Consider the following 24774-nt stretch of genomic DNA (forward strand, 5'->3'; position numbering starts at 1 on the left):
GAAAGCTCCAGTTGTTACCTCCTTTAGATTCTTTCCCTGTCCAGTGGGCCATGTTCCGAGGCTGAGTCTTGCAGTCATGAGCAGAGCTTTAGGCTTCAGCCCACTCATAGCTGTGTAGGCACTGGGGCGGAGGCAGGATAGTGAGTTTGGGCTTCAGTCTCGTTGGCAATGGTGAACTCAACTCCTTCCATTCTGGTTTCCTTTTCATTACTTCCACCAAAAGGAGCTGCAGACACATTGGATTCTTTGCTGGTTGGTCTATTAAAGTAAGCACATCCCTGAAGAACAAACTATACCTGAGAGTCAGCACAATCCAAGCCCATGTTAAGAAAAGGCTCAGTCACCTTACTTATCCAGGAACCTGTCTTGTCCTGGGTGTCACTGGGTCCCCATCACCATGAAATAAAGTTTTTATTTGTTTTTTCCTTCATCTGTCAGAGCCTGCCAAAACCCTAAAAGAAGTTGACATTAGCTTTTAATTCTTGTTCACTTTTTTAATGTAGGAAGTGGGCTAGACTTAATTAAATTATTTTGGGTCAGAGTTTCTCCTCTAATGGAAATCAGGGTGGATATCTCCTATTTTCCTCCATCTCCTGGTATATATTAAATGTTGTGGTGTCTGAATTTTTTTCCTAGTGACAGCCAAGAAAAATAGCTATTTCTGGGAAGCACTCCTCTTTTAACATAAAGAAACCCAAGTGAATGAACATGAGAAATATGGGAACCATTGACTGCCTTCCAGTTGAAGCTTGGATCCAGTCTAGCATTTCCCAAACAAGGCTTTGAGAGTAAATCCTATTGGTATGTGAGGATCAAAGGAGTGATTTAAAATAATCAAAATGCTTTCCCACTCTTCTCTTTCCTGCCTAACCCCACTCTCTCATCCTATAGGAACAATTATGTTGAATTCTGGACCTCAATAGAAATGTTACAGAAATCCAACTGTCCAGATTTTCAAATGTCTAAAATAATCAGTTACATATGAATGAAAGCAAGGCCTGAGTTATCAAATCTGATCACAAGGTGAAATATTTATAATGCTCAGCAACAGAGGCTCCCCAACCACAGAATCTTCAAGGATCCCCAGTCCGACTTCCTAGATGATCAAAAGAAGTGAAATAATGTACCTGTGATCACATACCTAGTGAATGTCACTAGCAGACCAGAAACTATTGTCTATCTCCTTTTCCACTTACTTATTCTACCAAATCCAACTTCACATGCCATGTCTTAGTCCATTTTGTGTTGCTATAACAGAATATCTGAAACTGGGTCATTTATGAAAACCAGAAATGTAGTTTTTACAGTTCTGGAGGCTGGGAAATCCCAGGTCTAGGGGCCTGCATCTGGCAAGGATATTCTTGCTGTGTCATCCCCTGGTGGGAGGTGGAAGGGCAAGAGAGCACACGTGAGAGAGAGAAGGGGTCAAATTCATCCTTGTATAAGGAACCCACTTTCATGCCAACGGACCCACTCCTGTGACAATGGCAGAGCCCTCATGACCTAATCATCTCTTAAAGGTCCCACCTCTCAACACTTGCATTGGGGATTAAGTTTCCAACACGTGAACTTTGGAGGGCACATTCACACCACAGCATATGCTATATCATTTCCCTAAACATTCATCCTTATGTCTTATATCCCATCTTTCTCAGCCCACAGTGGGGGGAATTTGAGGAGGATAAAGAAGGAATCAGGAAAAAGGTTCTGGGTGGGCAGCAAGTGGGGGAGAGCCAGCTGTGTCCCCACCTCCAAGCCCTGCTGCCTGCTTTCCAGGACCAATGTTGTCTCACTTCCCCACTCTGCCGTGTGTAACTCCCTTCCTCATCCAAGTTCTTGTCACATACAAGAAGCTCTGGCCAACAACTGTATTTTGAATAAAAGAGTTAGTGGGAATGGAATGAGGACTAGACTCCTGAGTTCTGGGACTCAGACCCTATCATTTTACTCCCTGTAAATCTTTTCAGTTTATTTGTAGCTCTACTACTTTCTATCTTTGCTAAAATCTGAGAGTTATGTAATTATCATCATCATCCAAGCAAGAAATAACTTATTGGCATTAACCCTGACCCTTGAGGAGGAGACAAAGGGGGCTGATCTGTTTCATAATGACCCACTCTCATGAAAACTAACCCAGTCCCATGAAAATGGCATTAATCCATTCATGACGGCTCTGCCACAATGATACAAATGTCTCCCATTAGACCCCACCTCCCAACACTGCTGCATTGAGGAATTAATGTTCTAACACATGAACTTTTGGGGGACATGCTCAAACCATAGCAATCTATCCACTAGTATGGCTAAAATTAAGGTTTGACCTGATATGGAGCAACTGGAACTCTTGTATGTTGCTACTGGGAATGCAAAATGGTAATGCCATTTTGGAAAACAGTTTGGCAATTTCTTATAAAGTTAAACATACTGTTACCTTATAACTTAGCAATTCCACTCACAGTAGTCTTCCCAAAAGAAATGAAAATACCTCTACACAAAAACTTGTATGCAAATGTTCATAGCAGTGTTATTCAGAATAACTAAAACCTGAAAAGAAACAAAATGTCCTTCAATGAATAAACTAAGTATGAATGAAAAAACTAAGTATGGAAAATCTATACGATTATTACTCAGCAATACAAAGATATGAAATGAATGTATGAAATGAATGTATCATACATCAACACATCTGGCTCATTGAAAGAATCCAGACAGGAAAGATAATATACAATATAATTACATTTATATGACATTCTATAAAAGGAAAGACTAATCAGTGGTTTCCCGGAGCCAGAAGGAGAGAGGACAAATTATGAGAAAACTTTGCAGGGTTATGGAAATGTTCTATATTTTGATTGCAGTGGTGCTCACATAACTGTGTACATTTGCCAAAACTCATAAACTGAACACTAAAATTGGTGAATGTTATTGTACGTAAATTGTACTTCAACGAAGCTTTTAAAAAACAAAGAAATTCTTACCCTTATTATAAAGAGATGATTTCATCACGTGGTTTTGTTGAGAAACAATTCACTGAAATGATTGCGAACCCAGAGGTTAAGAAGGCTATTAAAAAGTCTCCTTCTATATAAAGAGATTCCTCTGCCTCTAGGGATAAGATTTTCTCAAGAACTTCAGAAGGAACTGAAGTGGTTTAAAAAATATGCCTTGATCTTTCTTTTTGAAATGGAACAAATTGATGAATGAAGACCATAGAGGAAGACAGTCTGATGAAGCTGGAGGAGGCAAAATATTTCCTTCAGGGAAATGTTGACATCTTGGAAGATGGTGACATGAGGAGGAAAAGACCTATAAGAGAAAAAAGGAAATAAATCAGGTCTAACTACTCCTAAATAGGGTAATAGGAGGGGGGAGGCATTTTATTTATAAATAGATCAGAAACAGTATCTGTGACCTACGGTGATCTAACAGAGAAGGGAAGCAGTCTTTCAGAGAACAGATCAGCATGATTATTCAGAGGTTGGTAGCATCTAGGAAACTTTGAGAGCTGTCATCTGAAAGCCTTGGATTGAAAACCCACGGGAAGAACTACCAGAAAATTTCCCTGAAAGATTGCAGTAACTATGCCAAGCGGTTAGAGAAAAGTTGGACATATTTGAGAAGGGAGGACCCAAAATATCAGCCCAAGTACTTAAAGAATTATAGAATGAATTTCAAGGTAGCATGGTTAGTATGGGAGTGAGCAGGCATCACATGACTGGGATCGTGAAATAAGGAAGGCCCTGGCGAGGTGAGGTCTATTAAAGGGAAACCAGCTGGAAAAGCTATAGATTGAATCATGATCTTGGGGATGAAGATGTCCAGGGGATAGAATTACCCAATTCAGGTTGGCGAAGGCAGGTAAGAGCAGTGAGAGATTTTGGTAGCCCAACAACTTGCTCATTATGTTTTTCTCTCCTACTGTCTGGGATTATTCAAAACAAACAAGTCTATGCTAAAAAGCTAAGAGAAAGTAAAAGGAAAGATTACGCTCAGGTCTAAAAATCATGGTAGCCCTACCTGTGATAGATTGGGAAAGAATCCACTCAAGCAATAGGTTCAATTGTTAGAATCACAACGAAGCCTGTCTGAAAGAAGTAACAGAGCAGGAGAAAAACAGGAACCCGCTATAATTGCAGAAAAATAGACAGCAGAATAAAATACTCAGTCTGTAACATCCAAAATCTGAGGGGAAAGAGTAAGTGCTCTGAGGATACAGGGCCGAGAAAGCAGCTTTCGCTAGACCTCTGGGAGGAAAATATTCTGAAACCTTTGTAGGAGCCTCAGTCCGAAAATCTGCAGAGGCTGAAACTCCAGCAGTAAAAGATGTAGCAAGTGGGATAATATCTTGTCTAGGGTTTCACAGGCACAATCAATTCTACTTCATGAGGTAAAGGTAGCAGCCATTGTGTCGAAGGACTGAAAATACTTGCTCAGAAGAGGGTGTGGAATTATGGTTTTAATAGATTCCACGGTTTGATGTGGCATCAGGGCACCAGAAATACAAGACTGAAAGGGGAGATGGAGATAAAACCTTGTGACTGTTACTGTAACCACTGTAAATTTCTAAACTTTCCAACAAGACTCCAATTTTGTCAGTATCCATCTCTGAGAAAAGAGATAGTATGCACTTGGATTTTCCCTCTGACGTGATACCCTCTTATCAGAAAATTTTTCCCAATTGAGTTTAAGTTCATAGTCATAAACTTTAGATAACTGACATCAGCTGACTGGCAACTTGACAAAACTAAAATTGAGACCTTCTCCTGTCTGACTACCCCTCTTCCATCAGTACCACTGATTCACTGCTACGGTCTTTGGCCATGTCAGTGTGGGTCTAGACTAAGTATTGAGTTCAGTTAACAATTTTGCCTGAGCTAACCTCTGAGATTTGCCCTGATTTCTAAATTTTATGGCTGTACCACTACTGCCATGATCATCTTGGTGTGTCTTTGGATTCTTTCAATGTGGGAGAACAAAAGAAATTATGCCCATTTCAGTGATAAAAATCCCAGGCAGTAGTGGTTGAAGGAACTCTATCAAATATCTGAGCCTAAGCCCTTTAGCTGAGCCTGAGTGGAATAATAACTTGGAGAGGAAGAATTAAGGACGTTAATTCTTTTGCATGTGAAAGTATTTGAACTTTAGTTTGCCAGAGAATTTCATCTTTGGACTTCAATTTCGTTGGGGAATTTCACGATGTGAAGGAGTTTATATGCAAATTTCAGGCATCTTTATGTTGTTGGAAATTTATTAGTGTTGCCATTTAATCATATTGCTTAACCTCTGGTGAGCTATATTGGGCTGTATAGTTGGGCATAATTTGGGATGGGAAATAGAAGAGGGAGCAAATTCTCAGCCTTGGATACAGTGCAGATTTGGAGTTAATCTAGTTAGTGTACTAGATGTCAGCAATTTTATCCTTCTCACAGTAGTCACAGGAGGACACCAAAGGAGCAATAGGTGATATTGAGGGAGCAGCCCATGAAGGTGAGAACAAGACTGTCTTTATGGATAGCTGGTTTCCTCCCTCACCGAGGATAATCATATTCTTGGTTGATATACTTCATGGTTAATCCCAAAGGACAAGAGAGAAAAAAAGAAAAATGATTGAGGGATCACTCACCCCCTCCATAAGTCTATTTTGTTGTTGTTGTTTAATGTGAAGGTTTTTAACTTACACTCTTGTCTTTTTCCCACATTCCTTCTTTACTCCACCCATTCTGATTGGTAGGAGACATCCATTGGTCCACATTAATCTATTTGGTGGAGGTGATGGATTACAGATTTCCAAGAGTTGGATGCTAATCTCAATTATTTTCTGTACCAGTGGGGCAGAGATCCTGAATAGTGTTTTATTTTGCAGATTCAAGTTTTTCCCTTGGACACAGATGGGCTTTCCTAAGATCTGACTGGGGTATGAATGGGAGGCAGGGTACACCCTTTTAATCACATAAATTAGCCACATACTCTACCCTGGCTTTTATAGAAATGAACCTAAGGTTTTGATCTCCATTTTTACATCTCCCGTTAAGAATCTCTTTCTCAATTGTTTTTTAACTCATGTAGGTAGTATGGTGTTGCTTGTTTTGGATTCTCTCAAACCAGAGAAGTCAGTGCAAAATCACCATGGTAGTGAAGAGCAGGGTTTGTTAGGGACCAGTCAATGACCTGAGGGCACCTGATGGTGGTGGGAAATGAGCCAAGAAATATAGTTTGGGGCCAAACAATGGGCAAGGGCTTTGGATTTAATTTTTTTTTTTTTTTTTTTTTTTTTACCAAAAAGGGGGAGCATTGGAGGTGTTTGAGCAGGGGATAAACATTTCTAGACTTAAGTTTTCCAAAGAATATTCTGGCAGCTGTGTGTGAGTGTGAGGAGATGGGCAACAAGTAATGACCGAGGAAACAAAGGCAGGAGAGAATATCAGTACTGTAGAGGGGTAACCATATTCGACATATGACTCCCTACTGAAGGTGAAGGAAGTAGAATTGTCAAAATAATAAAGTTATTGAGCCTTGGAAGCTTAAACCAAGGGTTGGCAAACTTTTTCTGTAAAGGGCCCGATATGTATTTTAGGCTTTGTGGACCATACAATCTCGGTGGCAATTATTCAACTCTGCCATTGTAGCATGAAAGCATCAGTAGACAGTACATAGACAAATGTGCAAGGATGTGTTCCAATAAAACTTTGTTTACTAAAATATCCAGCCCACAGGCTTTGGTGTGCTGACCCCTGGTTTGGAGGGTTACGATACCAGTGCTCGTTGTTAAACAATTGCCTCTGAGTTCTAAATTCACCCTCTTGTCCCTGCCTTGGCACGATGGGGCTCGGAGTCTGCGAACCACATTTCTGTTTTGCCAGCTGCTCCCTCTGACGTCTGGAGCAGGGAGAAAGAACGCAATCCTTCCTGTTTTGCTTGCTGTTGCTGTCAGGGTCATTGCAACAATGGTTTCTGAGCCTGGTAGCTGCAGTTGGTTCTGATTTTCAGTTTTTCCTAACATTCCCAGAGCCCAGCTGTAATCGAGCTGCCTCAGAGACACCAACACCAGCTGGCTGGCACCTCCTCCTCAGAGGTTTGAGACTTGGCATCTTGAGGCTCCTCTTCTGAGCTCCTGAAGCACCCACACCAGCTGGGCAGTGCACTCTCTCCAGGTCCAAGATTCTAGGTTCTGATGACCCTAACCTCTTCCTTCTGTTTCACCAGCCCTGGGAGTGGAAGCTGCTTCCTGCAGTTACTGTCTTTGTGTTACCTCAGTATTCTCTTTTGCCCTTTCAACCCTTCAGTGCCTGTTTATCTTATTCTCTGCATTTAATTCTCTCTATTAAAACAAGTGTGGTTTCTGTTTTCCTGATGGAACCCTGATCAATACAGAACTATATTCTATATAGAAAAGGGTACATATAGGGATAGAGACAGGAAATACAAGAAGTGTGGTCTTGAAGTCTAGATGTGTTGAGTCTATTTTTAGAAATGATGGGTTTGAAGTCCTGACAAACAGATCACTTACAGATTTCTAGCTGGCAATTGGGTATTGAAAGAAGGCAGGGGTGCATTATTCATACAGAGTAAAGAGCACTAACTTTATATTTATACGAATAAAGAACAATAGCTAGGTAAGTATAGCTAGAGTGGAGAAGACAGAGATGGGAAACATCTTCATTTTTGAGAGTGATATAATGAAGAGAAAGAAAAGAAAATGAACATGACAAAGAAATGATTGTCTCAAAGGCAGAAGGAATACCTGCAGAAGCCAAGAAAAGACTATTTTAGCGGCTGGCCTGTATAGGATGAGACTCTGGACCTTGGTGTTATCAGCACCACACTCTAACCAATGTAGTTAACTGGCCAGCCTGAGCAAAGAGATTGGTATGGATAGACAGAAAAAAAAAAAAAAAGGATGAAGAAAGCAGAAACAAAGAACAAAAGTGGGGACAGGGAGACAGAACAATAGAAAATAACTGATTATTTAACATCAGGTTACTTCTTTTGTGTAAGGATTAAAGCAGAGGGAATTTTGTTATCGTGGCTATTGAAGACTTAAACTAGTTGTTTGGGAAACTGGCTGTTATCTCTCTCTCAACTTAGTTTAGGTTTAGTGACATGGAACATTAGCAGGGTGATTCCGTTTTGATTATCTAGTCTGCTCTGTTGGGGCCTAGTGCAGGAGCTAAGTTCAAAACAATGGCCTCTTATCATTTTTATTTAATAGGAGCTACTATCAGTACCTTGTAATTAGTGTTCTCAGAACACTAATTCTTTTTCCCTCCTGCTGAAGCAGCTTGGGTTCTGGTGGAAGTGGAGTCCGGTATCTGCTTTGACTCACAAGGTGTCACTCGTTCCCTTCTGAGATGTCCCTGTCTGATTCTGAGCCCTCTCATCTCTCCTTTCCTCCATTTTCCTAAGCTTCCATCCCGGTTCATGACCCTCTGCAGTGCACAGGGTCAGCAACGAAGCATGTAGCCACAGAAAGCTTTTATCTCTTTCTTGTGTAAAATATGTTGGTAGGAGTTTGGGATCACATGGACACAATAATTTTCCTTCCGAATAGTCCTAGAGGTATCACAAGAATGATTACATGTGAGGTAAACTTTGATGTCCTCAAATATGACATAACCTAGAGAAGAAATGCAATTGATTCTCCTGCCTTCTACTCCACTTTAAAGATATTCAGAGATGGACATTTCCTGTATATTTTCAGTAGTTCTCACTAGAATGTGCTTCTTATTTGCTGAAATTTAACGAAATTTCTTCCTGCCATTAATGAAAATAGCTTATTAATGTATGTCTGTTACTGAATGTCTGTTGCACATCCATCAACCCTTTCATGATATCATGTTTTATCCCTGAAGGTGGTTAACAGATCTCTTCTCCACCTTTTCTTCTTTAGGCCAAATGAATGGACCCCCCCTTTTTTTTTTTCCCTTTACAGTATATGATTTACAAAAGAAGGTTTCAATTTCTTTTTTTGGAACGCTTTATTGGTAAAGGCAGGGGTGGGACATAAATTAAGCTCAACCCACAAAAGATGCTTAACTCAAACTACCAGCCTCTGAGTTTTTAAACTTTTGAAGTTTAGGTTTATTTGAAATCACTTGGGTTTTTCCCTCCTTTCATAATCTTCATCATCAAGAGCAAACACTATTGCCTGGAGGCACTGGATATTACAATTTCAAGCACTCCACCCAACTCAAACTCTCCCTGCTGAGCTTTTGAAAAGCACTTTGAGCCGCAGTTGGTTGTAGGGACAATTTAAGAACCATTTATTCTTAAAGGCATAGTAAAGGTAAGACATAATGCTCAGCACAGAGATACGACAACCAAGTTCTGATGCCTATAACCTAGAAATTCTGCCACCTCCGCAAAGAACAAAACAGAAACTCTTGCTAAACACTTTTTTCCATAGTATAATTTGCTTTTCTGAAAAAGTGGTACTTAGTGTTATTGTAGATCAAATTAACTTATGAGTCTTCAAGAAAAAGACAAACCTGAATTTTAAAATGACATTTCCTTTTTAAAAAAAAAATGGTTAGGACAGGTTTTTTAATTGCGTGCTTGAAAGAAATTTTACAATGTGGTTATACAATTTTTCACTAATAATTTGTCTAAAATTAGTGCATTTTCTATTCTTACAATTATCATGAGCATTTTGCATTTCATATTCTCTTCACTTTCCCACAGTTGTCACTGCTTGGAGGCTTCCAGTTTCTTTATATTACCACCTCCCCTGCCGCAACTTCTCTGTACCCAGGCAGAGCAAGTGCACGTGCTGTGGGTGACTCTGGACTGAATCCTGGGGATGTTGCAGGTCAGGTTGTCACATCTTATCCCAGTTATGTCCAATCCTGTTTAGTCTGAACCTTGGCACATAATTTTTCTTATTTCTCCAAGTGTGTTGCCTTTTGTCTCTGTACTTATTTTCAGTGATTTCACTGTCAGTCACATATACTTAAGGTCTCAGTTTCCTCTATAGGGGAGAAAGGATTTCGTTCATGATTGAGGATCCTATAACAAAAGACAGATTAAGAAGATAAAAGCATAGAAATTTATTTAATATAGGTTTTATGTTACACGAGAGCCTTCGGAAATTAAGACCCAAAGAAAAAGGGAAACTTGTGGATTTTTATGGTGAGGTTTGATGAAGAGAGGACAGTTGTGGGGAAGTGTGTATGGACAAAGGGCAATGATCTAATGGTGAGAAACTAGGGGAAATTTAGCAAGGCCTGTTTGTTCAGATTCTTCCCTGTGTCCCTGTGTCTTCAGAGACAAGGATGTTCCTTTCCTCCAGGTAAAGGGAGGGGACACCTGTCAAATGAATGAGGATCCTATGACCTGCTTCAGGGCTTGAGAAGGGAGATGGGAAGGTGAGAGCGGCTTCCTGCTTCTGCTGACTTCTCAAATGCCAAAGGGCCATATTTTGGGATAGTGTGGCCTGACCCCATCACCTCATTTACAAAATAGTTTCTTAATTCTCTTCTATCTCGATAATTTTATTATTCTAGCCTTTAAAAGTTTTTAGCTCAATCGTCAGGATTTGAATTTCAGTATTTCTTAAAATCTCTACCAGGTAATAATTTCGAGGGTTATCAAAGTCTGCCTTGTTTTTAGTTCACTGCCGAAAACTTGCCCTTCAGCTCTTTATTCTGCTCAGGTGGGTGAGAGGATAGTCTCTCTGTATGTACCATAAATTATGTTTCCAAGATGAATTTTTATCTTCTTTTTTTTTTTTTTAAATTTTGGTATGGTCTTGTACTTCTTACAGCTCATAGTCAATCATTTCATAATTTACTTCTCTAACTTCTAGAAAACTCCTAGATCTCCCGAAAGTCACTGTGGAAATCACCCAAGTCATAAAATATTTTCTACTTCCATCTTCTACTTTTTAACAACTTATTTAGGAAAGAGGTAGTCTGTTTAGATTTTACTTCAATTTGAGAGTTCCTGTTTTCCTATTTTTGGTGTTTTTATACTGTGATTTTTAAGGGTCCCTCCCCCATGAAAGTTAGATGGGAAGAAAGGGATTGCACCTATGAAAATGGGTAAGAAGGAACAACTTTATAAAGTAAAACAAGCAGCTTTTATTTGTGGCAATCTTGCATTGGGAATACATTGAATTAGTAACCATCTAATTCTTAGGTTTATAGAAAATGAATACTTGTACAGTGATATATCCTCTTTTATGTTATTTAAAGAAAAAACATGTTAAAAATATCATAGATGGGAGAAACATGCTTCCTGGGCTTAGAGAGCAATTACAAATGAGCAATTTCAAAATCAGAAGCATTTCGATGAAATTTCTCACAAAGCATGGGAGAGATTTTATAGAGTATTTCAATGTAATTGCTTCCTCTTGTCACCAACTGTCAGTCTTTTAAAAACTTCTAGTGACTTTAAGTTAAGCTATATTGTAAAAAAACACCAAAACAACTTAATCTTTTTTTCAGTAAGTTCAACGTACTTAGTTCATAAGACAAAGAACATTTTAATCTCTAGGTCTGTTAGGGCCAGACTGGTCAGGGTTTGTCATAGGGAAGGGGATGAGAGTTTCTGAGCCGTGTAGCTGCTCAGGTTGGCATGTACACATTTGAAGAATGAGGTGAGATGGCCCAGGACAGGTGATCCACAGTTCACACCTAGGGCACGAGTAAGTCAGCAGTGTCTAGGCAAATGCAGAAATCAAACGGGATCTGAAGGGAATGCCTATTCCCCAAACAATTAACAACCAGCGTGGATAAATGTAAATAATGGGGTTGCTTCTGAGAGCTCTAGAGTCTAGAGGAACAGGTAGCTGATGTAAATATAAGCACAGCACATTGTATGAAGATGTGTTCACGTGGAGACCCAGAAAAATCTGAGGACAAGTAAGTTGCTCAACCTGATGTGCTCTGACTTGGGGCTTTAAAGTTTCTCTGTCCAGCTTCAGACACGATGATGCTTATTGAGCGCCTACTAGATGCAATGTCTGGTGAATGCAAAACATACTCGACTCTGGAGGAGCCCGCATCTCCTGAGCATTCACAGCTACTGTCCTCTCACTTGTCCTGTCTTCCTGGCTCCCCACCACTCCTTCCTATCTGGACATTCCTTTTTTCCTTTTTCGCTTGCTCCTTTTCCCATTTTTTTCTACATTTTCTTTCTTGATATTTAATGTGCTCCCAAAGATTACTTCCCCAAAGAGTATGACCGTAACTCTAAGTACTTGGATATTTCTCAGCATTTCTCTCTGTCATGTCACCCACTGTACATAAGTGATTCAGCATGGGGTATAAAGATAAGTATGATACACAGTCACTCATTCATTTACTCATCTGTTCAATAACCATTTACTGAGTGCTGATTAAGTGCCAGACACTGGAGAAACTGGAGATACAGGAATGATTAAGATGAATTTTTGTTCTCAGGGTCAGACAGTCCAGGGGAGGAATGAGACACAAAAACATTAAAGGCCCCAGAGGCTTAAGTGAGTAACTGAAAGGCCGGCAAACGTGCAGGATCATATGGAAGCACTTTGTGGCCTAACATCACTGGTGTCAGCATCTTACTTTCCTATCATTTGCCGATTTGGATATATTTTACTTGGCTATATAAAGTATAGGTCTGTAGGTGACATTATACGATCTTACTTTTTGTCTTGCTGTGTGTTATGAATAAACACAATTAGTAGAAATCTGTATTCAGGGAAGGTGATTTTTGAGGTGGGCATTGAAGAATGAGTAGGAGTTCAGTCAGCAAAAGAAAGAGGAAAAAAGGCAAAATACACAGCATGCGCTAAGGCACGGGGAGACCAAAGAAGCTGGGACGTCCAGGTGACGGTGAATGGTTTTTTATGGGCGCATAGTGTACCTGGAAAGAAGTGGCAAGGAACTTCTGGAAGAAGAACTTCTGGTCATATGAAGGAGATTGGACCTAACCCTGTAGTCAATGAAGAGACATTAGTGGTTTTTTAAGTGAGAGAGTGACTTGTTTAGCTCTTTGACTACAGAGTGAACAAGACGGATTAGAGTGGGGGAGACAAAAAGTTAGGAGACGACCGCAGCGAGGGCCTGCACTAAGGCAGTCGTGGTAGTGCTATAAACGAAGTGACCAATTTGAATAATATGGAAGGGACAGAGTGACATGACTTCAAGAATGTTTGGGGACGGGCAGTGGGTGAGAGGAGAGAGGCGGGCTTTCATCTGGATGTTGGGTGATGTCATCCCGCAGGTACCGGATGATGGGCCTTGGAAATAACTTAGAATACTTCGGGGCTAAAAGGCAGCAGCACAGGAGAAGGGAGTGAGCAATGGTTCACCTTCCCTCGCAGTCTGCAGTTGATCCTGGGCTTCCATTCCCTTGTTTGATGCCCTATGAACGAAGTCACAAGGCAATGCATGATTGAGTGTAATGTGCGCTCCTAACAGTGGGTGCTGTGTGTGGGAAGAGGGGAGCATGCACGACATAAAGACTTCTGGGCTCACTTTCTGCGCCCACAGTAACCGGAGGTGTAAACTTTGGCCCCCACTTACTGTCTTTGGACTTCAGTTTCTCATCTTTCAAGTTTGTTTCAGGTGGGGTGGGATGAAGAGTACTCTAGATGACATTTAAGTCTTCTTAGCTCTGTCAACTTATGAGTAAATACTCCTCTTTCTTCCCCAAGCTAGTTTCCCCTTCTGACTAGACTGTTATTTCCTGGAAGGCAGGGACTGTTGTGTTCATCTCTGGATCCCAATGGCCTGGCACAGGGTCCGGGGTAGAGAGTGCAGAAAAAATGTTATTGAAGAAATGACTGAATGAATGACCTTCGTATTTCATTAATGAGACTGTACCCCATTCTCACTGCCTCCTGGGATTAAACTTTAGCATATTCTGTGTCCCCTTCTCCTTGTATAATGCCCCCACTGCACCTTGCCCTTGCTTGTTAAATCAGGACACAATTCTTCCCTCTCAGTGTCCTTCAGACCTGGCTTCCCTTTCCATCACCAGGTAGTAACTCAAATCTCTGCACGTCACCTTCAATTGAGTCTATTGCAACAGTATATTCACTTTCCATTGTGGTTTCTCCCTCCTAAGGCAATCCTATATATGACCACCATATTAAGCTTCCACAGTTTTGTGGCTTAAAACCTCAGATGCCTACAGTGTACATTTACATTCAATGGTTGTCATGGTCTGGCTCCAACCTACGCTGACATGAATTCTGCACTTAACCTGTCACTCATGGTCTTCTAGACACTGGCACATTCCCATCTCTGTTATGTTGCTTATTGCTATTTCTCCTACCTGGAGTGCTCTCCCCTCCTCACTACCTATTTAAGTGCAATTCATCTGTCAAGGCCCAGCTCATTACTTCTCCATCAACGCCCCCCCCCCCGCCGAAGTCTTTCCAGGTTATAATGTAGCCCACAGTATTCTGTCCTTCATTCCTCTGACAGATAATAGCATCACATACTTTATTAGGATATTTCTCATGTTATCATCTAATCACATATTTACGTCTCATTCCCCAAGCATCAAGGAGCTTTCCTTCAGGTGGGAAATATGTCCTGTGTACCTTTGTATTGCCTGTTGTCTAATGACAACAACTGCAACAGCAGCAGCTAACATTGGCTGATCACTTAGGTGTGCTAGACAATGTGCCAAGCCCTTCACAGTCACGATCTCTCTTAATACTCAAAAGCATCCTATGCAATGGGTACTATTACTGTCTCCATTCTTTACACAGGGAAGCTAAAGCTTAGAAATGTTAAGTAATTTGCATTAGGTCACCTACAAAGTGACAGAATCTAGTTCAGTTTTTACATGTAGTAGGCACCTCAACAGTTGAATAATTAATTGTGAAGAGCTGTATCTTGGTTCTTTTCCCCTCCAAGTGACTGAAGCAAAGCTGCTGGGAAGGTGGATAGTTTTGAGGTAAACTCTGGCCCAGCCTTGAGGAGATTTAGGGGGCGGCCAGTAGCAGAGCAGGAGGCCTGCCAGTGGCGGGTAAAGGATTGTCAGATGTGGAAAATATGTTTCAGAATCAGTTAGACTCGTATCTGGAAAGTAGCGAAACGTGAAAATACTCTGGGTCAATATCCTCTGAAAAAGGAGGAAGTTTGGAACAAGCATTACTGCAAGATAGAGCTTATTGCATAGTTTCTCTGTGGTTGTTTAGCTAGGATATTTGCGTAGCATGGAAAATTTTCAGTTAGATTTTGAAGACTAAGCATGTTAGTTGAAATTAAGACAATATTTTGTAATGGGAAAACCGTGACTAAGTAATATGATTCAATTACAAGGAGTCAGTTGTATGTGATAGTGTAATGTGTTGAGGGCCTAAGAGAGAGTTCAGACTAAATTCTGGGTTTACTCTTGCTCTTGGGAACCATAAAATGGGAACAATAAACTTTTACTTTCTATTCAAAATACTTCCTAGGAGTCTTCAGAGCTTCTCAGGGTGAGACAACCATAACATGGATTGAGATGTCTGCTGGCTCTAGGACTCAAATGAAACACTTCCTGGACTGGAGGAAGCCCTGTGCCTTTGAAAGGCACGGTGCTCTGTTCTGGCATGGTGAACACTGAAACCCAGGTTACAACTCACCACAGAGCATGATCCTCAGGCACCAAGTGCCCACCAGTCTCCTTGCTCTGGAAGTAGAGTAGCTATGGGTTCTGGTCTACCAGGGAGGGGCCTCTCAAAGTCCAAAGCCAAAGAGCCGTGACTGGGAAGGATGACTATGAACACTTAAAGAAAGAGTACTTAGACTATGTGCAGTGCAGTGGTTGGCAGTGTACACATGTTATCTCATTAAATGTTCACACCTCCGTGAGGAAAGGACTTGAGGAAGTTAACTAGCTTATGCAATGTCCCACAGCTAGCAAATGGCAGGGTAGAGATTCACAGCTAGATCTTGACTCTGAAGTGCATCCGTGTTACTTTCTCTTCACTAATAAAAATACCCTGTGCCCTGGTCTCTAATCCCAGCTCTGCTACTAATTGGTTATGTGACCTTGGTAAGCCTCTTAATAAGATGTTGACTGCACTTGATTCCAACACTGTGAGGGTCTCTCTGATTATATTATCTAATGAAGGAATGGGAAAAAATCTGAATGCTAGGTAGAAATGGTGTGCACAATCCTGATCTAGTCACTCAACCTAAATTTTTATACCATTAAGATCAGAAAATGGGCATAAAAGAATCAATAGACTTTCAGCAAAACAACTTCTCCTAGTCTGGCCTGTCTTTCCTTGTGGTCTGGGACAGGCCTGGGATCACTGGGTCACTTTGCCTTTGAGTAATAAATGGGTGGTATATTCCCAAGCCAACTCGCCTGAGAGCTCAAAAAGAAAGTAGTGGAAGATGCACAATGCTGTGTGTCTCCTAAAAATATATATAGTATTGGTTCTCCTCACATGGGGGCTGCAGAGATAGTGCAGAAGTCATCATTTACCAGAGGTGCTAATAAGACTGTAATGAGAGGATATTCAATGGCCACAGCAGCTTTCTTTCACAAGTTTGAATTTTATATAAAGTTAAGGTATTAAAAAAAAGGAATGAAGTACGGATACATGCTACAACATGGATGAACCTTGAAAACTTGAAAGTGAAGTGATCTGTTTAAAACACTTAGCACTTACTGGCACATAGAAATTCTACATGGCCAACGGTAGCTATGCCAATAGATTCTATCATTATTGTTACTACTTCTAGAACTGAGAATGTATATAAAAGAGCCTCTCTCAAACTGTCAAGCCCATGGCAGACTCAATAAAATGTTAGTATCCTTCCCGCTAGTGAAAACTGTGTTTTTTTCTTTTTCATTAGAAAAAAATATAACAAGTTAAAAACCATTTATACTAGCAAAGCAGGCAATTCAAAACTCATTTCCCTCACATTCATTCACCCAACTGAAGTTTAGACATTATTAAAATAAATCAGAGGACTTGGTTTCAATAGATAATTCTTCCCTTTCCAAGAAGTCACTGAAAACACATTTTACCCCTTATCCTGGAGTAGCTTAGTTTCAGGGAGTTTATCCAGAACTGAAGACAAATGGGAGTTCTCGTCCTAGTTATGAAGTTACACAAATCATCTGTTTGCTTCATCTGCAAATTTATGTTGTTTTCCTTTAGAAGGTTTTCTGTTATAGACCACATGGTTTCTGACTTAGTCAAGTTCCAGTTTCTTAATCATTCAGAAACTCTCGATTCCACCAGACAAAGTTAATCATGTGCAGAGCCTCCTCCTCTTTCCTCAGTAAAATCCCAAAGCTGTTGTTGATTTTAGTGCAGATCACTTATCCTGCTTCTCAGTGGAAGAAATCTACATAGGACTTGATCTGGGAAACATGACAGTCAAGACTCTTGTTTCTCCAATTTAGATTTCAGAGTTTTCTTACGTTTATATTTTTAACTCAGAAACCATGTATTAATTATCTTTAGGTGAGAAAGACTTGTTTTCATAAATTTTTACACAGGAGTTCAGACAAGTCAGGTGAAATCATGTGACATACTTAAAAACCCAAAGGATAGGATATAAAATAAACGTATACATATGGTGTGGGGACTGACAGGCACATCAACACTCATTTGTTATTGCTGCCAGCCCTCTGATTTCAGTAGCCATGAAAGGAAGAAAGCCACGATTGGTGTGACTTGCAGAATCTTTGAAGATTTTATTGATCTCTGGATATTTGGATACACAGTATGGGCACAGGGGTCCATCCCAGCTCTAAATACAGACAAATTCTTTTCCCCACTTTATCACACTAGACTTTGCCCTTCACTGGGCTATTGGTCCTGTGAAATCCCCTCTCAAACCTGTGATTTCTTGGCATCTTCTGTCATTCGGCTTGCTTCTTCCCACGTGTCTAGCCTTAATAGATTAAAGACATCAGATAAGGAAACATGCATCTTTACTTTTCCCCTATCTGCATACATCCTCTATCTACTCCCTACTCACAGGGTTGTGAACACACAACACAGTTTCTCTTTGACCACTGAGTTCTGGAGACAGACATGTTTGAGTGCTGCTACTGTCACTCAAAGATGTCTGTCTCCAGAACTCAGTGGTCAAAGAGAAACCCTTTGTTAAAGAGAAAAAAACCACAGAGAAGTTGTTATGTAAACAGAGCCCAAGAGCCATTTTACTTTCAGGAAAGTATTCTGCACAAAAAGGCACCAGGGAGGAAAGAGTTTTGAACATCTCCCATTTTTAAAGCTGATTACTTAGCACAGTTCATCTTACCCCATGCTGTGAATTCTTCATTTGACTTGTGTCTTTCTCTTTCTTTCTATTCCCAATGACAATCTCATTCAGAATCTTATTTTGGGCTTATATTGATTATCCCCTGCCTACTCCTCCTGACTCTGGTCTTTACTTCCTCCTGCACAACAAAGCCATGTTAAAATTCCTAAAATATGATTTTCATCATGTTATTGCTCTTGCTGTTCATGAACCAGTAATGGGCCCTGCTAATCTTCTTCCCAACATCTGAACACTTTACGCTGGTATTCAAGGTTCATCATAATCTGAATTCAAATATCTTTCTAGACTTTTTTCTCATGACTTTCTTAACCTTTAAAAATACTTCTCTCTAGTAAAATTGATTTAGTCACCACACCTCCCCTGCCCTTCCCCCAGCCTCGACCCTGGGTGAGTTCTGGCACCCTCAAGTTACTGATATTTAGAACCTCTAGGAACAAAGGCCTGACTCAATAGGAACTGTAGCAGCAACTTCAGGGCATTAAGAAACTTCAGGTATAGCCATTCATTCATTCATTTATTTAGTGTTAGTCATTTCATAATCCCCCTTTGAACAACTATTATATATGATCATGTTAAATCCATTGGACATCAAGACAAGTTAGACCTGATGCCTGTCCTGAAGGTGCTTTTAATTTTGCAGAGAAAAAGAGGCATGTGAGCAAATACTTGTAGCCAAGTGTCATAGATAGAGGTACACAGGGAGTGACTGAATCTTCCATAGAAGGGGATATTGTTGAGAAAAAGCTTTATAGAGAAGATAATTCTTGATCTGAATCTCAGAATGTGAGCCAATGCTCATCTGAGAGTTATGAGAGGGCAATCCAGCTGGGTGTAAGGACCGACGGGGAGCCATAAGAGATGAAGTTGTTGCAGTAGGCGGCGACCAGACCTCAACGGGCCTCCCTTATATGTTGCATTAAGAAGTTTAGATTTTATCTTAGGAGTGATATGGAATCTTGATAGACTGATCTAGTAACTGTCATATTTCTGGCTTGGACACCTGTGATACTGCTATTCACAGAAAGAAAAACATGAGTGGAGAGCACATTTGGGGGGAAGAATAGCTCTGTCTTGTATCTGTTGAGTATGGAGGGCCTGTGGAACGTCAGAACATGTCAGCAGGAAGTCAGGAGGTCAGGAGAAAGATCTGGGCCAGAGATTTAAATCTAAGAATAAACAGCTGATAGGCAGTTGAAGAAGAGGTGGGGTGACTGATTTCTCATGAGAACTGTGGCTGGGAAGAGAAGATGAGAGCAAACGGGAACTCCAAGAAGAGGGTCTGGGAAGGAATGGTCAGATTGCTGGAGATGAACCAGGGGAGAGCCACTGTAGTGGAAGCCAAAGGAGGGGAGAGCTTCAAGAAGGCAGTCACCAACCATTCCACATTCTACCAAGGAATGGTCAGGTCATCTGAGTCTTGAGCTCTATTATTAGTGACCTTGGCAAAAGCCATTTCAGTGGAATGGGAATTGCAGAGGGCTGGAGAAAGAGTGCAGATGGGAAGATTAGCAAAGCAAGACACTGGGAAGTTGTTCCTCCTCTGAGCCTTCTATAGCAGAAGTGCCTCTGAAGGGATGAGAAAGAAAGTCCTGGCAGAAAGGTAGGAAAGGGCAGATCAGAGCAAAGGCTCTGTTGAGGGAATCGGTGAGAGGAGTGCTGTGAAGCACCGCTTATCACATGCCTGATTTTCCCTTGCGGGCAAGAAGGAGCCAGTCATATGGGAGCTAGCACCCCGGGAGTCTGAGCTGGATTGAGAGGGTAAGTGGAGAGCTGGCCCTTGTTCTGTGAGCATGGGGCTAAGAGTGAACCAGGAAACTGTTTGCAAAATGAGAGTTGCACTGGATTTTCTCTGAGGCCTCTTTCAGCTCTAAAATGTTATGATTCTCTGATTAATTTGCTAAATAAATTAATAGTACAAACAGTATTTCAAGAGGAATCTTTAAATTACTTATGAGAACAAACTTTTTAAGTACTCTCAAGCATCATAAAAATTATTCCCATAGAAATAATTGATACACCAATTATAAATCTTTCTTAGCTGCTCATTCAAGCAAATTTCCCAAGAACTATGCTCGGCCACATTCTATTTATCTAGTTCAAGTTCTTGTTTGTATTTCAAAGCTATCAAAATGCATTTCTTTAAACAACATGTTTCAGCCTGGCCAGTCCCCCAGTAGGACTGAATTATTAAAATTTTATATTATATGCAAGATGGGTTCTTGATGAATTGGTCTATCTCTGGAGAAATGCCCATCTTCTTCTTAATTTAGGACACAGCTGCTTGAAGTGCAGACTTCATCAAAAATGGCCACATATAATTCAGACAATCACAGAAACATTTCCTCTCAATTGGCATGGTCTTTGAGGACAAACCACACTCTAAAATGTTTGTATAACAGGAAAATGTGGTGTCAAGATGATCAAAACAAGATAGGAAATGATATATTTTCACAACATTTGCATATATTATTAAAAAATACCAGACAGTGCACCTACAAAATGAGAACACAACGTTTAAGGGAGATGGCCCTGATAAAAACACAGGCACATTTAATATGCATGTCATCAATAGACCCAATGCTAACAACAGTGAATTGGATTCTCCTCTTCGTTTTTGAGGACATCAGCAATGCTCCCTACCACTGCAAAAGCAGAGGAAACCTCTGTTATTCTTCTCATTCTTTGGTTGTTTTATACTTGGATGAAATGTGTTCAGACCCTGGGCCTTGGTTTCCTCAGCTGTACAATGGAGACTATCAGGCTGGGTCCCGGCAGAAATCAGGTGGCACATGCAAATGGTTTTTAAAGGAGGGTTTAATGAGAGGCTATTTACAGAAGTGTGGGCAAGATTCTGGAAAAGCAGCAAGAGATGGGTCAATTCCCAGGGGTAGTAGGAGCAAGGACCCTGTGAGCAAGCTTTGTAGGACTTATCTGACATGCTCTGTGACCTTAGGAGAGGGAGCAGTCAACCTGTGATAACCCCGGAGAGAAGGAGATGAAGACCTCATCCTCTCCCATTCTCCACATCTCCTGTTGCTGCCTCTCACTGGCCAAACCCAACTGGAAGCCAGAGATCAAGGAAACCAGTTGAGGCACTCTGTAGGAACTTACCTCCCAGGGTAGAGAGCAGGACAGAGAAGGGAGGAGAGTGGATCTAGAGGGTCATAGGAAGATGTCCACCATGGTGGACAGTAGAGGAACCAACCTTATAGGGTTGTTGTGGAGATTAGGGAAGAACGGAGAAGTGGTTAGTGCAGAACTTGACTTACAGTATGCACTTGGCTTAATAAATATTAGCAGCTACTATTATTTTATTAACAGAGGCATTCAATCGTATCACTTATGACATGCTTGATTTTCCCTTGCAGGAAAGAAGGAGCCAGTTGTGCTGGAGATAGTGTTTCAGAAGTCTGAGCTGGACTGAGGGTGTGTGTGGGGAGCTGGCCCCTGTTCTGTGAGTATGGGGCTAAGAGTGACCCAAGAAAGAGGTAGTATGTTAGTTTCTTATTACTGCTGTAACAAATCAACACAAATTTAGTGGCTTAAAACAACACTCATTTATTCTCTTAGAGTTCTGGAGGTCAGAAGTCCAAAGTCAGTTTCACTGGGTTAAAGTCAAGGTTCCTTCTGTAGGCCTCAGGTGAGAGCCCATTTCCTTGCCTTTTCCAGCTTCTGGTGGGGGCCAGCATTGCTTGGCTTGTGGCCACTTCCTCCACCTTCAAAGTGCATCACTCCAGTCTCTGCTTCCATCATTACATGGCCTTCTCTCTTACTCTGTCTCTCTCATAAGGATTTGTGATTATATTTAGGGACCACTCAGATAATCTAAGATAATCCTCCTACCTCAAAACCCTTATCTTAATCACAACTGCAAAGTCCCTTTTACTACGTTAAGGTAACAGATTTGAGAGATTAGGGTATGGACATACTTGGGGGGGGGCATCATTTAGCCTACCACAGGTGGATCCAGGATTTCTGGAACTAAGTGGAATTTGCCTGCTGTGTTTAAACAGCTACTCCTGCAGACTCCTATGACATTCACTATCACTGTCTTAGAATGAGTTCCCTACAAAATGAGAGCTCAAGATCAGGATTTACGTGCAGGTAGTTTATTTTGGAAGTGGTCCCTGAAAGTATAAGTGATGGATTTAGGAAAGAGAGAAGGAAGGAAAGCCAGTTCAAGAACACACTGTTATCATGATCGTCACTTTAGGTGGCTAGGGCTTGATCCAGCTAGGACTTTCTGAAGAAGACATAGAATGTATTTCAGAATAGTCTGCCCAAGACAGTAGGGCTGGTGGGAGAACACTAGCTCCATCAACCATTGACCAAGTGTTGCCCTACAGGATGCTAAATCCCTTGCACTTCTAAACTATACGTTCATGAGTACAGGCAGGATCCCTCAGGAATCCCATGATGCATTATAAAAGTCTCAGGGCTGAAGTCTAGTGAGCAGCTAAGGTAACTGGTTGCTGCCACAATGGCTAAAATAAAGAGTGCTCCAGAAAAATATGAGATGGGGCACAAAAGATGTCTAGTACTATCAGCAAGGCTAATATTAGAGCCAGAATGACATTGTATTGCAATTGATAAATGTGGCTCATCGTGCATGCTATATAATGAGAGGCCAGAATCATTTGCAAATTTTGCTCAAGTCCAATCTTTCCTTAGAGGAAATGTTAGATTCATGACATGTGATTAACAAAGACTAGATCAAAAGAGTTTGCAACAGCCCAAAATGCAAGGTTCTTTTTGAACACCCACTCATGGTTTGCTTTATAGTCTGATGGAGAAGGCCAACATTAACATGAAACAAAAGGTAATACAGGAATAATTAAATGTTCTCAAGTGTTCTGATGCTATATATCTAGTCTGGAAGTCAGGGGAGCCGTCTTCAAGAAATTAGGTCTAAGTTGAGACTTAAGTAGACTTAAGTAGGAGTTAGGTAAGTAAATAAAGGGAACTGCATTCCAGGCAGAGGGAAGAGCCTGTGAGAAGTGTCTGAGCCAGAAGAGAGCGTAGCATGCCCCAGAAACTGGAGAATCCAGCACGACTGGAATGAGGGGGAGGAGTGGCACAAGACAAAATAGAAACAGTGGGAGCTGGTGAGCAGGTGGAGAGATTATGCGGGGTCTCAGAGGCCAGTGATTACATCTTGAGAAGCCATTGAAGTTTTTTGATTTTTTTTGAATGAACAAGAGATTTATGAGATTAAATTTACATGTTTAAAAGGCTGCTTGGTGGAGGAGTGGGGACAGAAATGAATGCAGGGAGATGACTGAGTCACAGTGACAGATGATTGACGTACTGAGGACACAAGTCACTGTGATTAGAGCTAGGCCATTTATTTATGGATTCTAATATAAACTAGACTGGAAGTGACCTGTGCCCATGAGATATTAAAGAATTCTCACTTTGGATTATGGACAACAGGTCAGTTAGTAAAGACAAATCACCAAGTAAGGCTGCAGATCTTGGCTTAAAATATAGAGAAACTTTTTCACAGTTGGAATTGCCTCTACGTGAGATCAGCAGGCTCAGAAACTAAGCTCATTGGGAGCATTCTAGTAGAGGCTGGCCAGCTGGGTAGATATGGTGGAAGGTAGGTCTGCATTGGATTCTGAGATCTTTTTCAAGGATATTTCTGGGATATATCCTTGACTGGGTAACTCTCTGAACAAAGCAGGAGCTCCAACAACTATTCTGATTAATCATCAATCAATCAATCAATCATTCAATGAACATCTTAGTAGACTTTAGTTTAATATGCTTTCCTAAAGGCAAGCTTTAATAATGGGAAGAAGAGGATTAAATGCAATGGGTTATCTGAGGTGTGTAAAAGGAGGTATTCACAGGAGTTAGATTTACACTATGGAAATTGAGAGAGAGAGAAGAGAAAGAAGAGGAGGAGGAGGAGGAGAAAGAAGAAGAAGGGGAAAGAGAAGAAGAGGAAGGAAGGAAGGAACAAAGGAAGGAAGGAAGGAAGAAAGAAAGGAAGGAAGGAAGAAAGAAAGGAAGGAAGGAAGGAAGGAATCACCTAGATCGAACAGAGTTGAAAGGAGTTTGTAGATTAACATTGTTCTATACCAGGGTTTCTCAACCCTATTAAGATTTTGGGCTGGATAACTTGTTGCTGGGAGTAGGGAGGTCTCTTGTGTGTACCGTAGGATGTTTAATGGCATCCCTGATTTTTCCACACTGGATGCCAGTAGCACCCTCCTCGCCTGAGTGCTTAGACAACCAAAAATGTCCCCTGGGGGGAGGGCAAAATCACTCACTGTTGAGAACCATTGCTCTAGACCTTGTACATTTTTGGTGCCGTCAGAAGGAACATGGACAAATTAAGAAGCCTAAAAAGGTATTTCTTTTTTTTTAAACCTAATTATATGGGTTACCAACCCACCAGTTGGATTATTTGTTTTTGATCTTCGAAAATACTTAATTTACCTCCAGATAATTTTGATTAAACCTAATTTTATGGGTTACCAACCCACCAGTTGGATTATTTGTTTTTGATCTTCGAAAATACTTAATTTACCTCCAGATA

General features: G+C 40.8%; 1 protein-coding gene across 1 annotated transcript in view; it reads left to right on the forward strand.

The window, feature by feature from the left end:
• The window catches only part of ICOS (inducible T cell costimulator), a 41938-nt gene extending 20287 nt beyond the window's left edge, over positions 1-21651 (forward strand). Inside the window, exon 5 of the mRNA XM_063086315.1 lies at positions 21596-21651. Within this exon, the coding sequence (XP_062942385.1) occupies positions 21596-21651 (56 nt within the window). The remainder of the gene's footprint in view (positions 1-21595) is intronic.
• The last annotated feature ends 3123 nt before the right edge of the window (positions 21652-24774 follow it).

The sequence above is a fragment of the Cynocephalus volans genome, chromosome 1 (assembly GCF_027409185.1).
Source record: "Cynocephalus volans isolate mCynVol1 chromosome 1, mCynVol1.pri, whole genome shotgun sequence".
Taxonomy (NCBI): domain Eukaryota; kingdom Metazoa; phylum Chordata; class Mammalia; order Dermoptera; family Cynocephalidae; genus Cynocephalus; species Cynocephalus volans.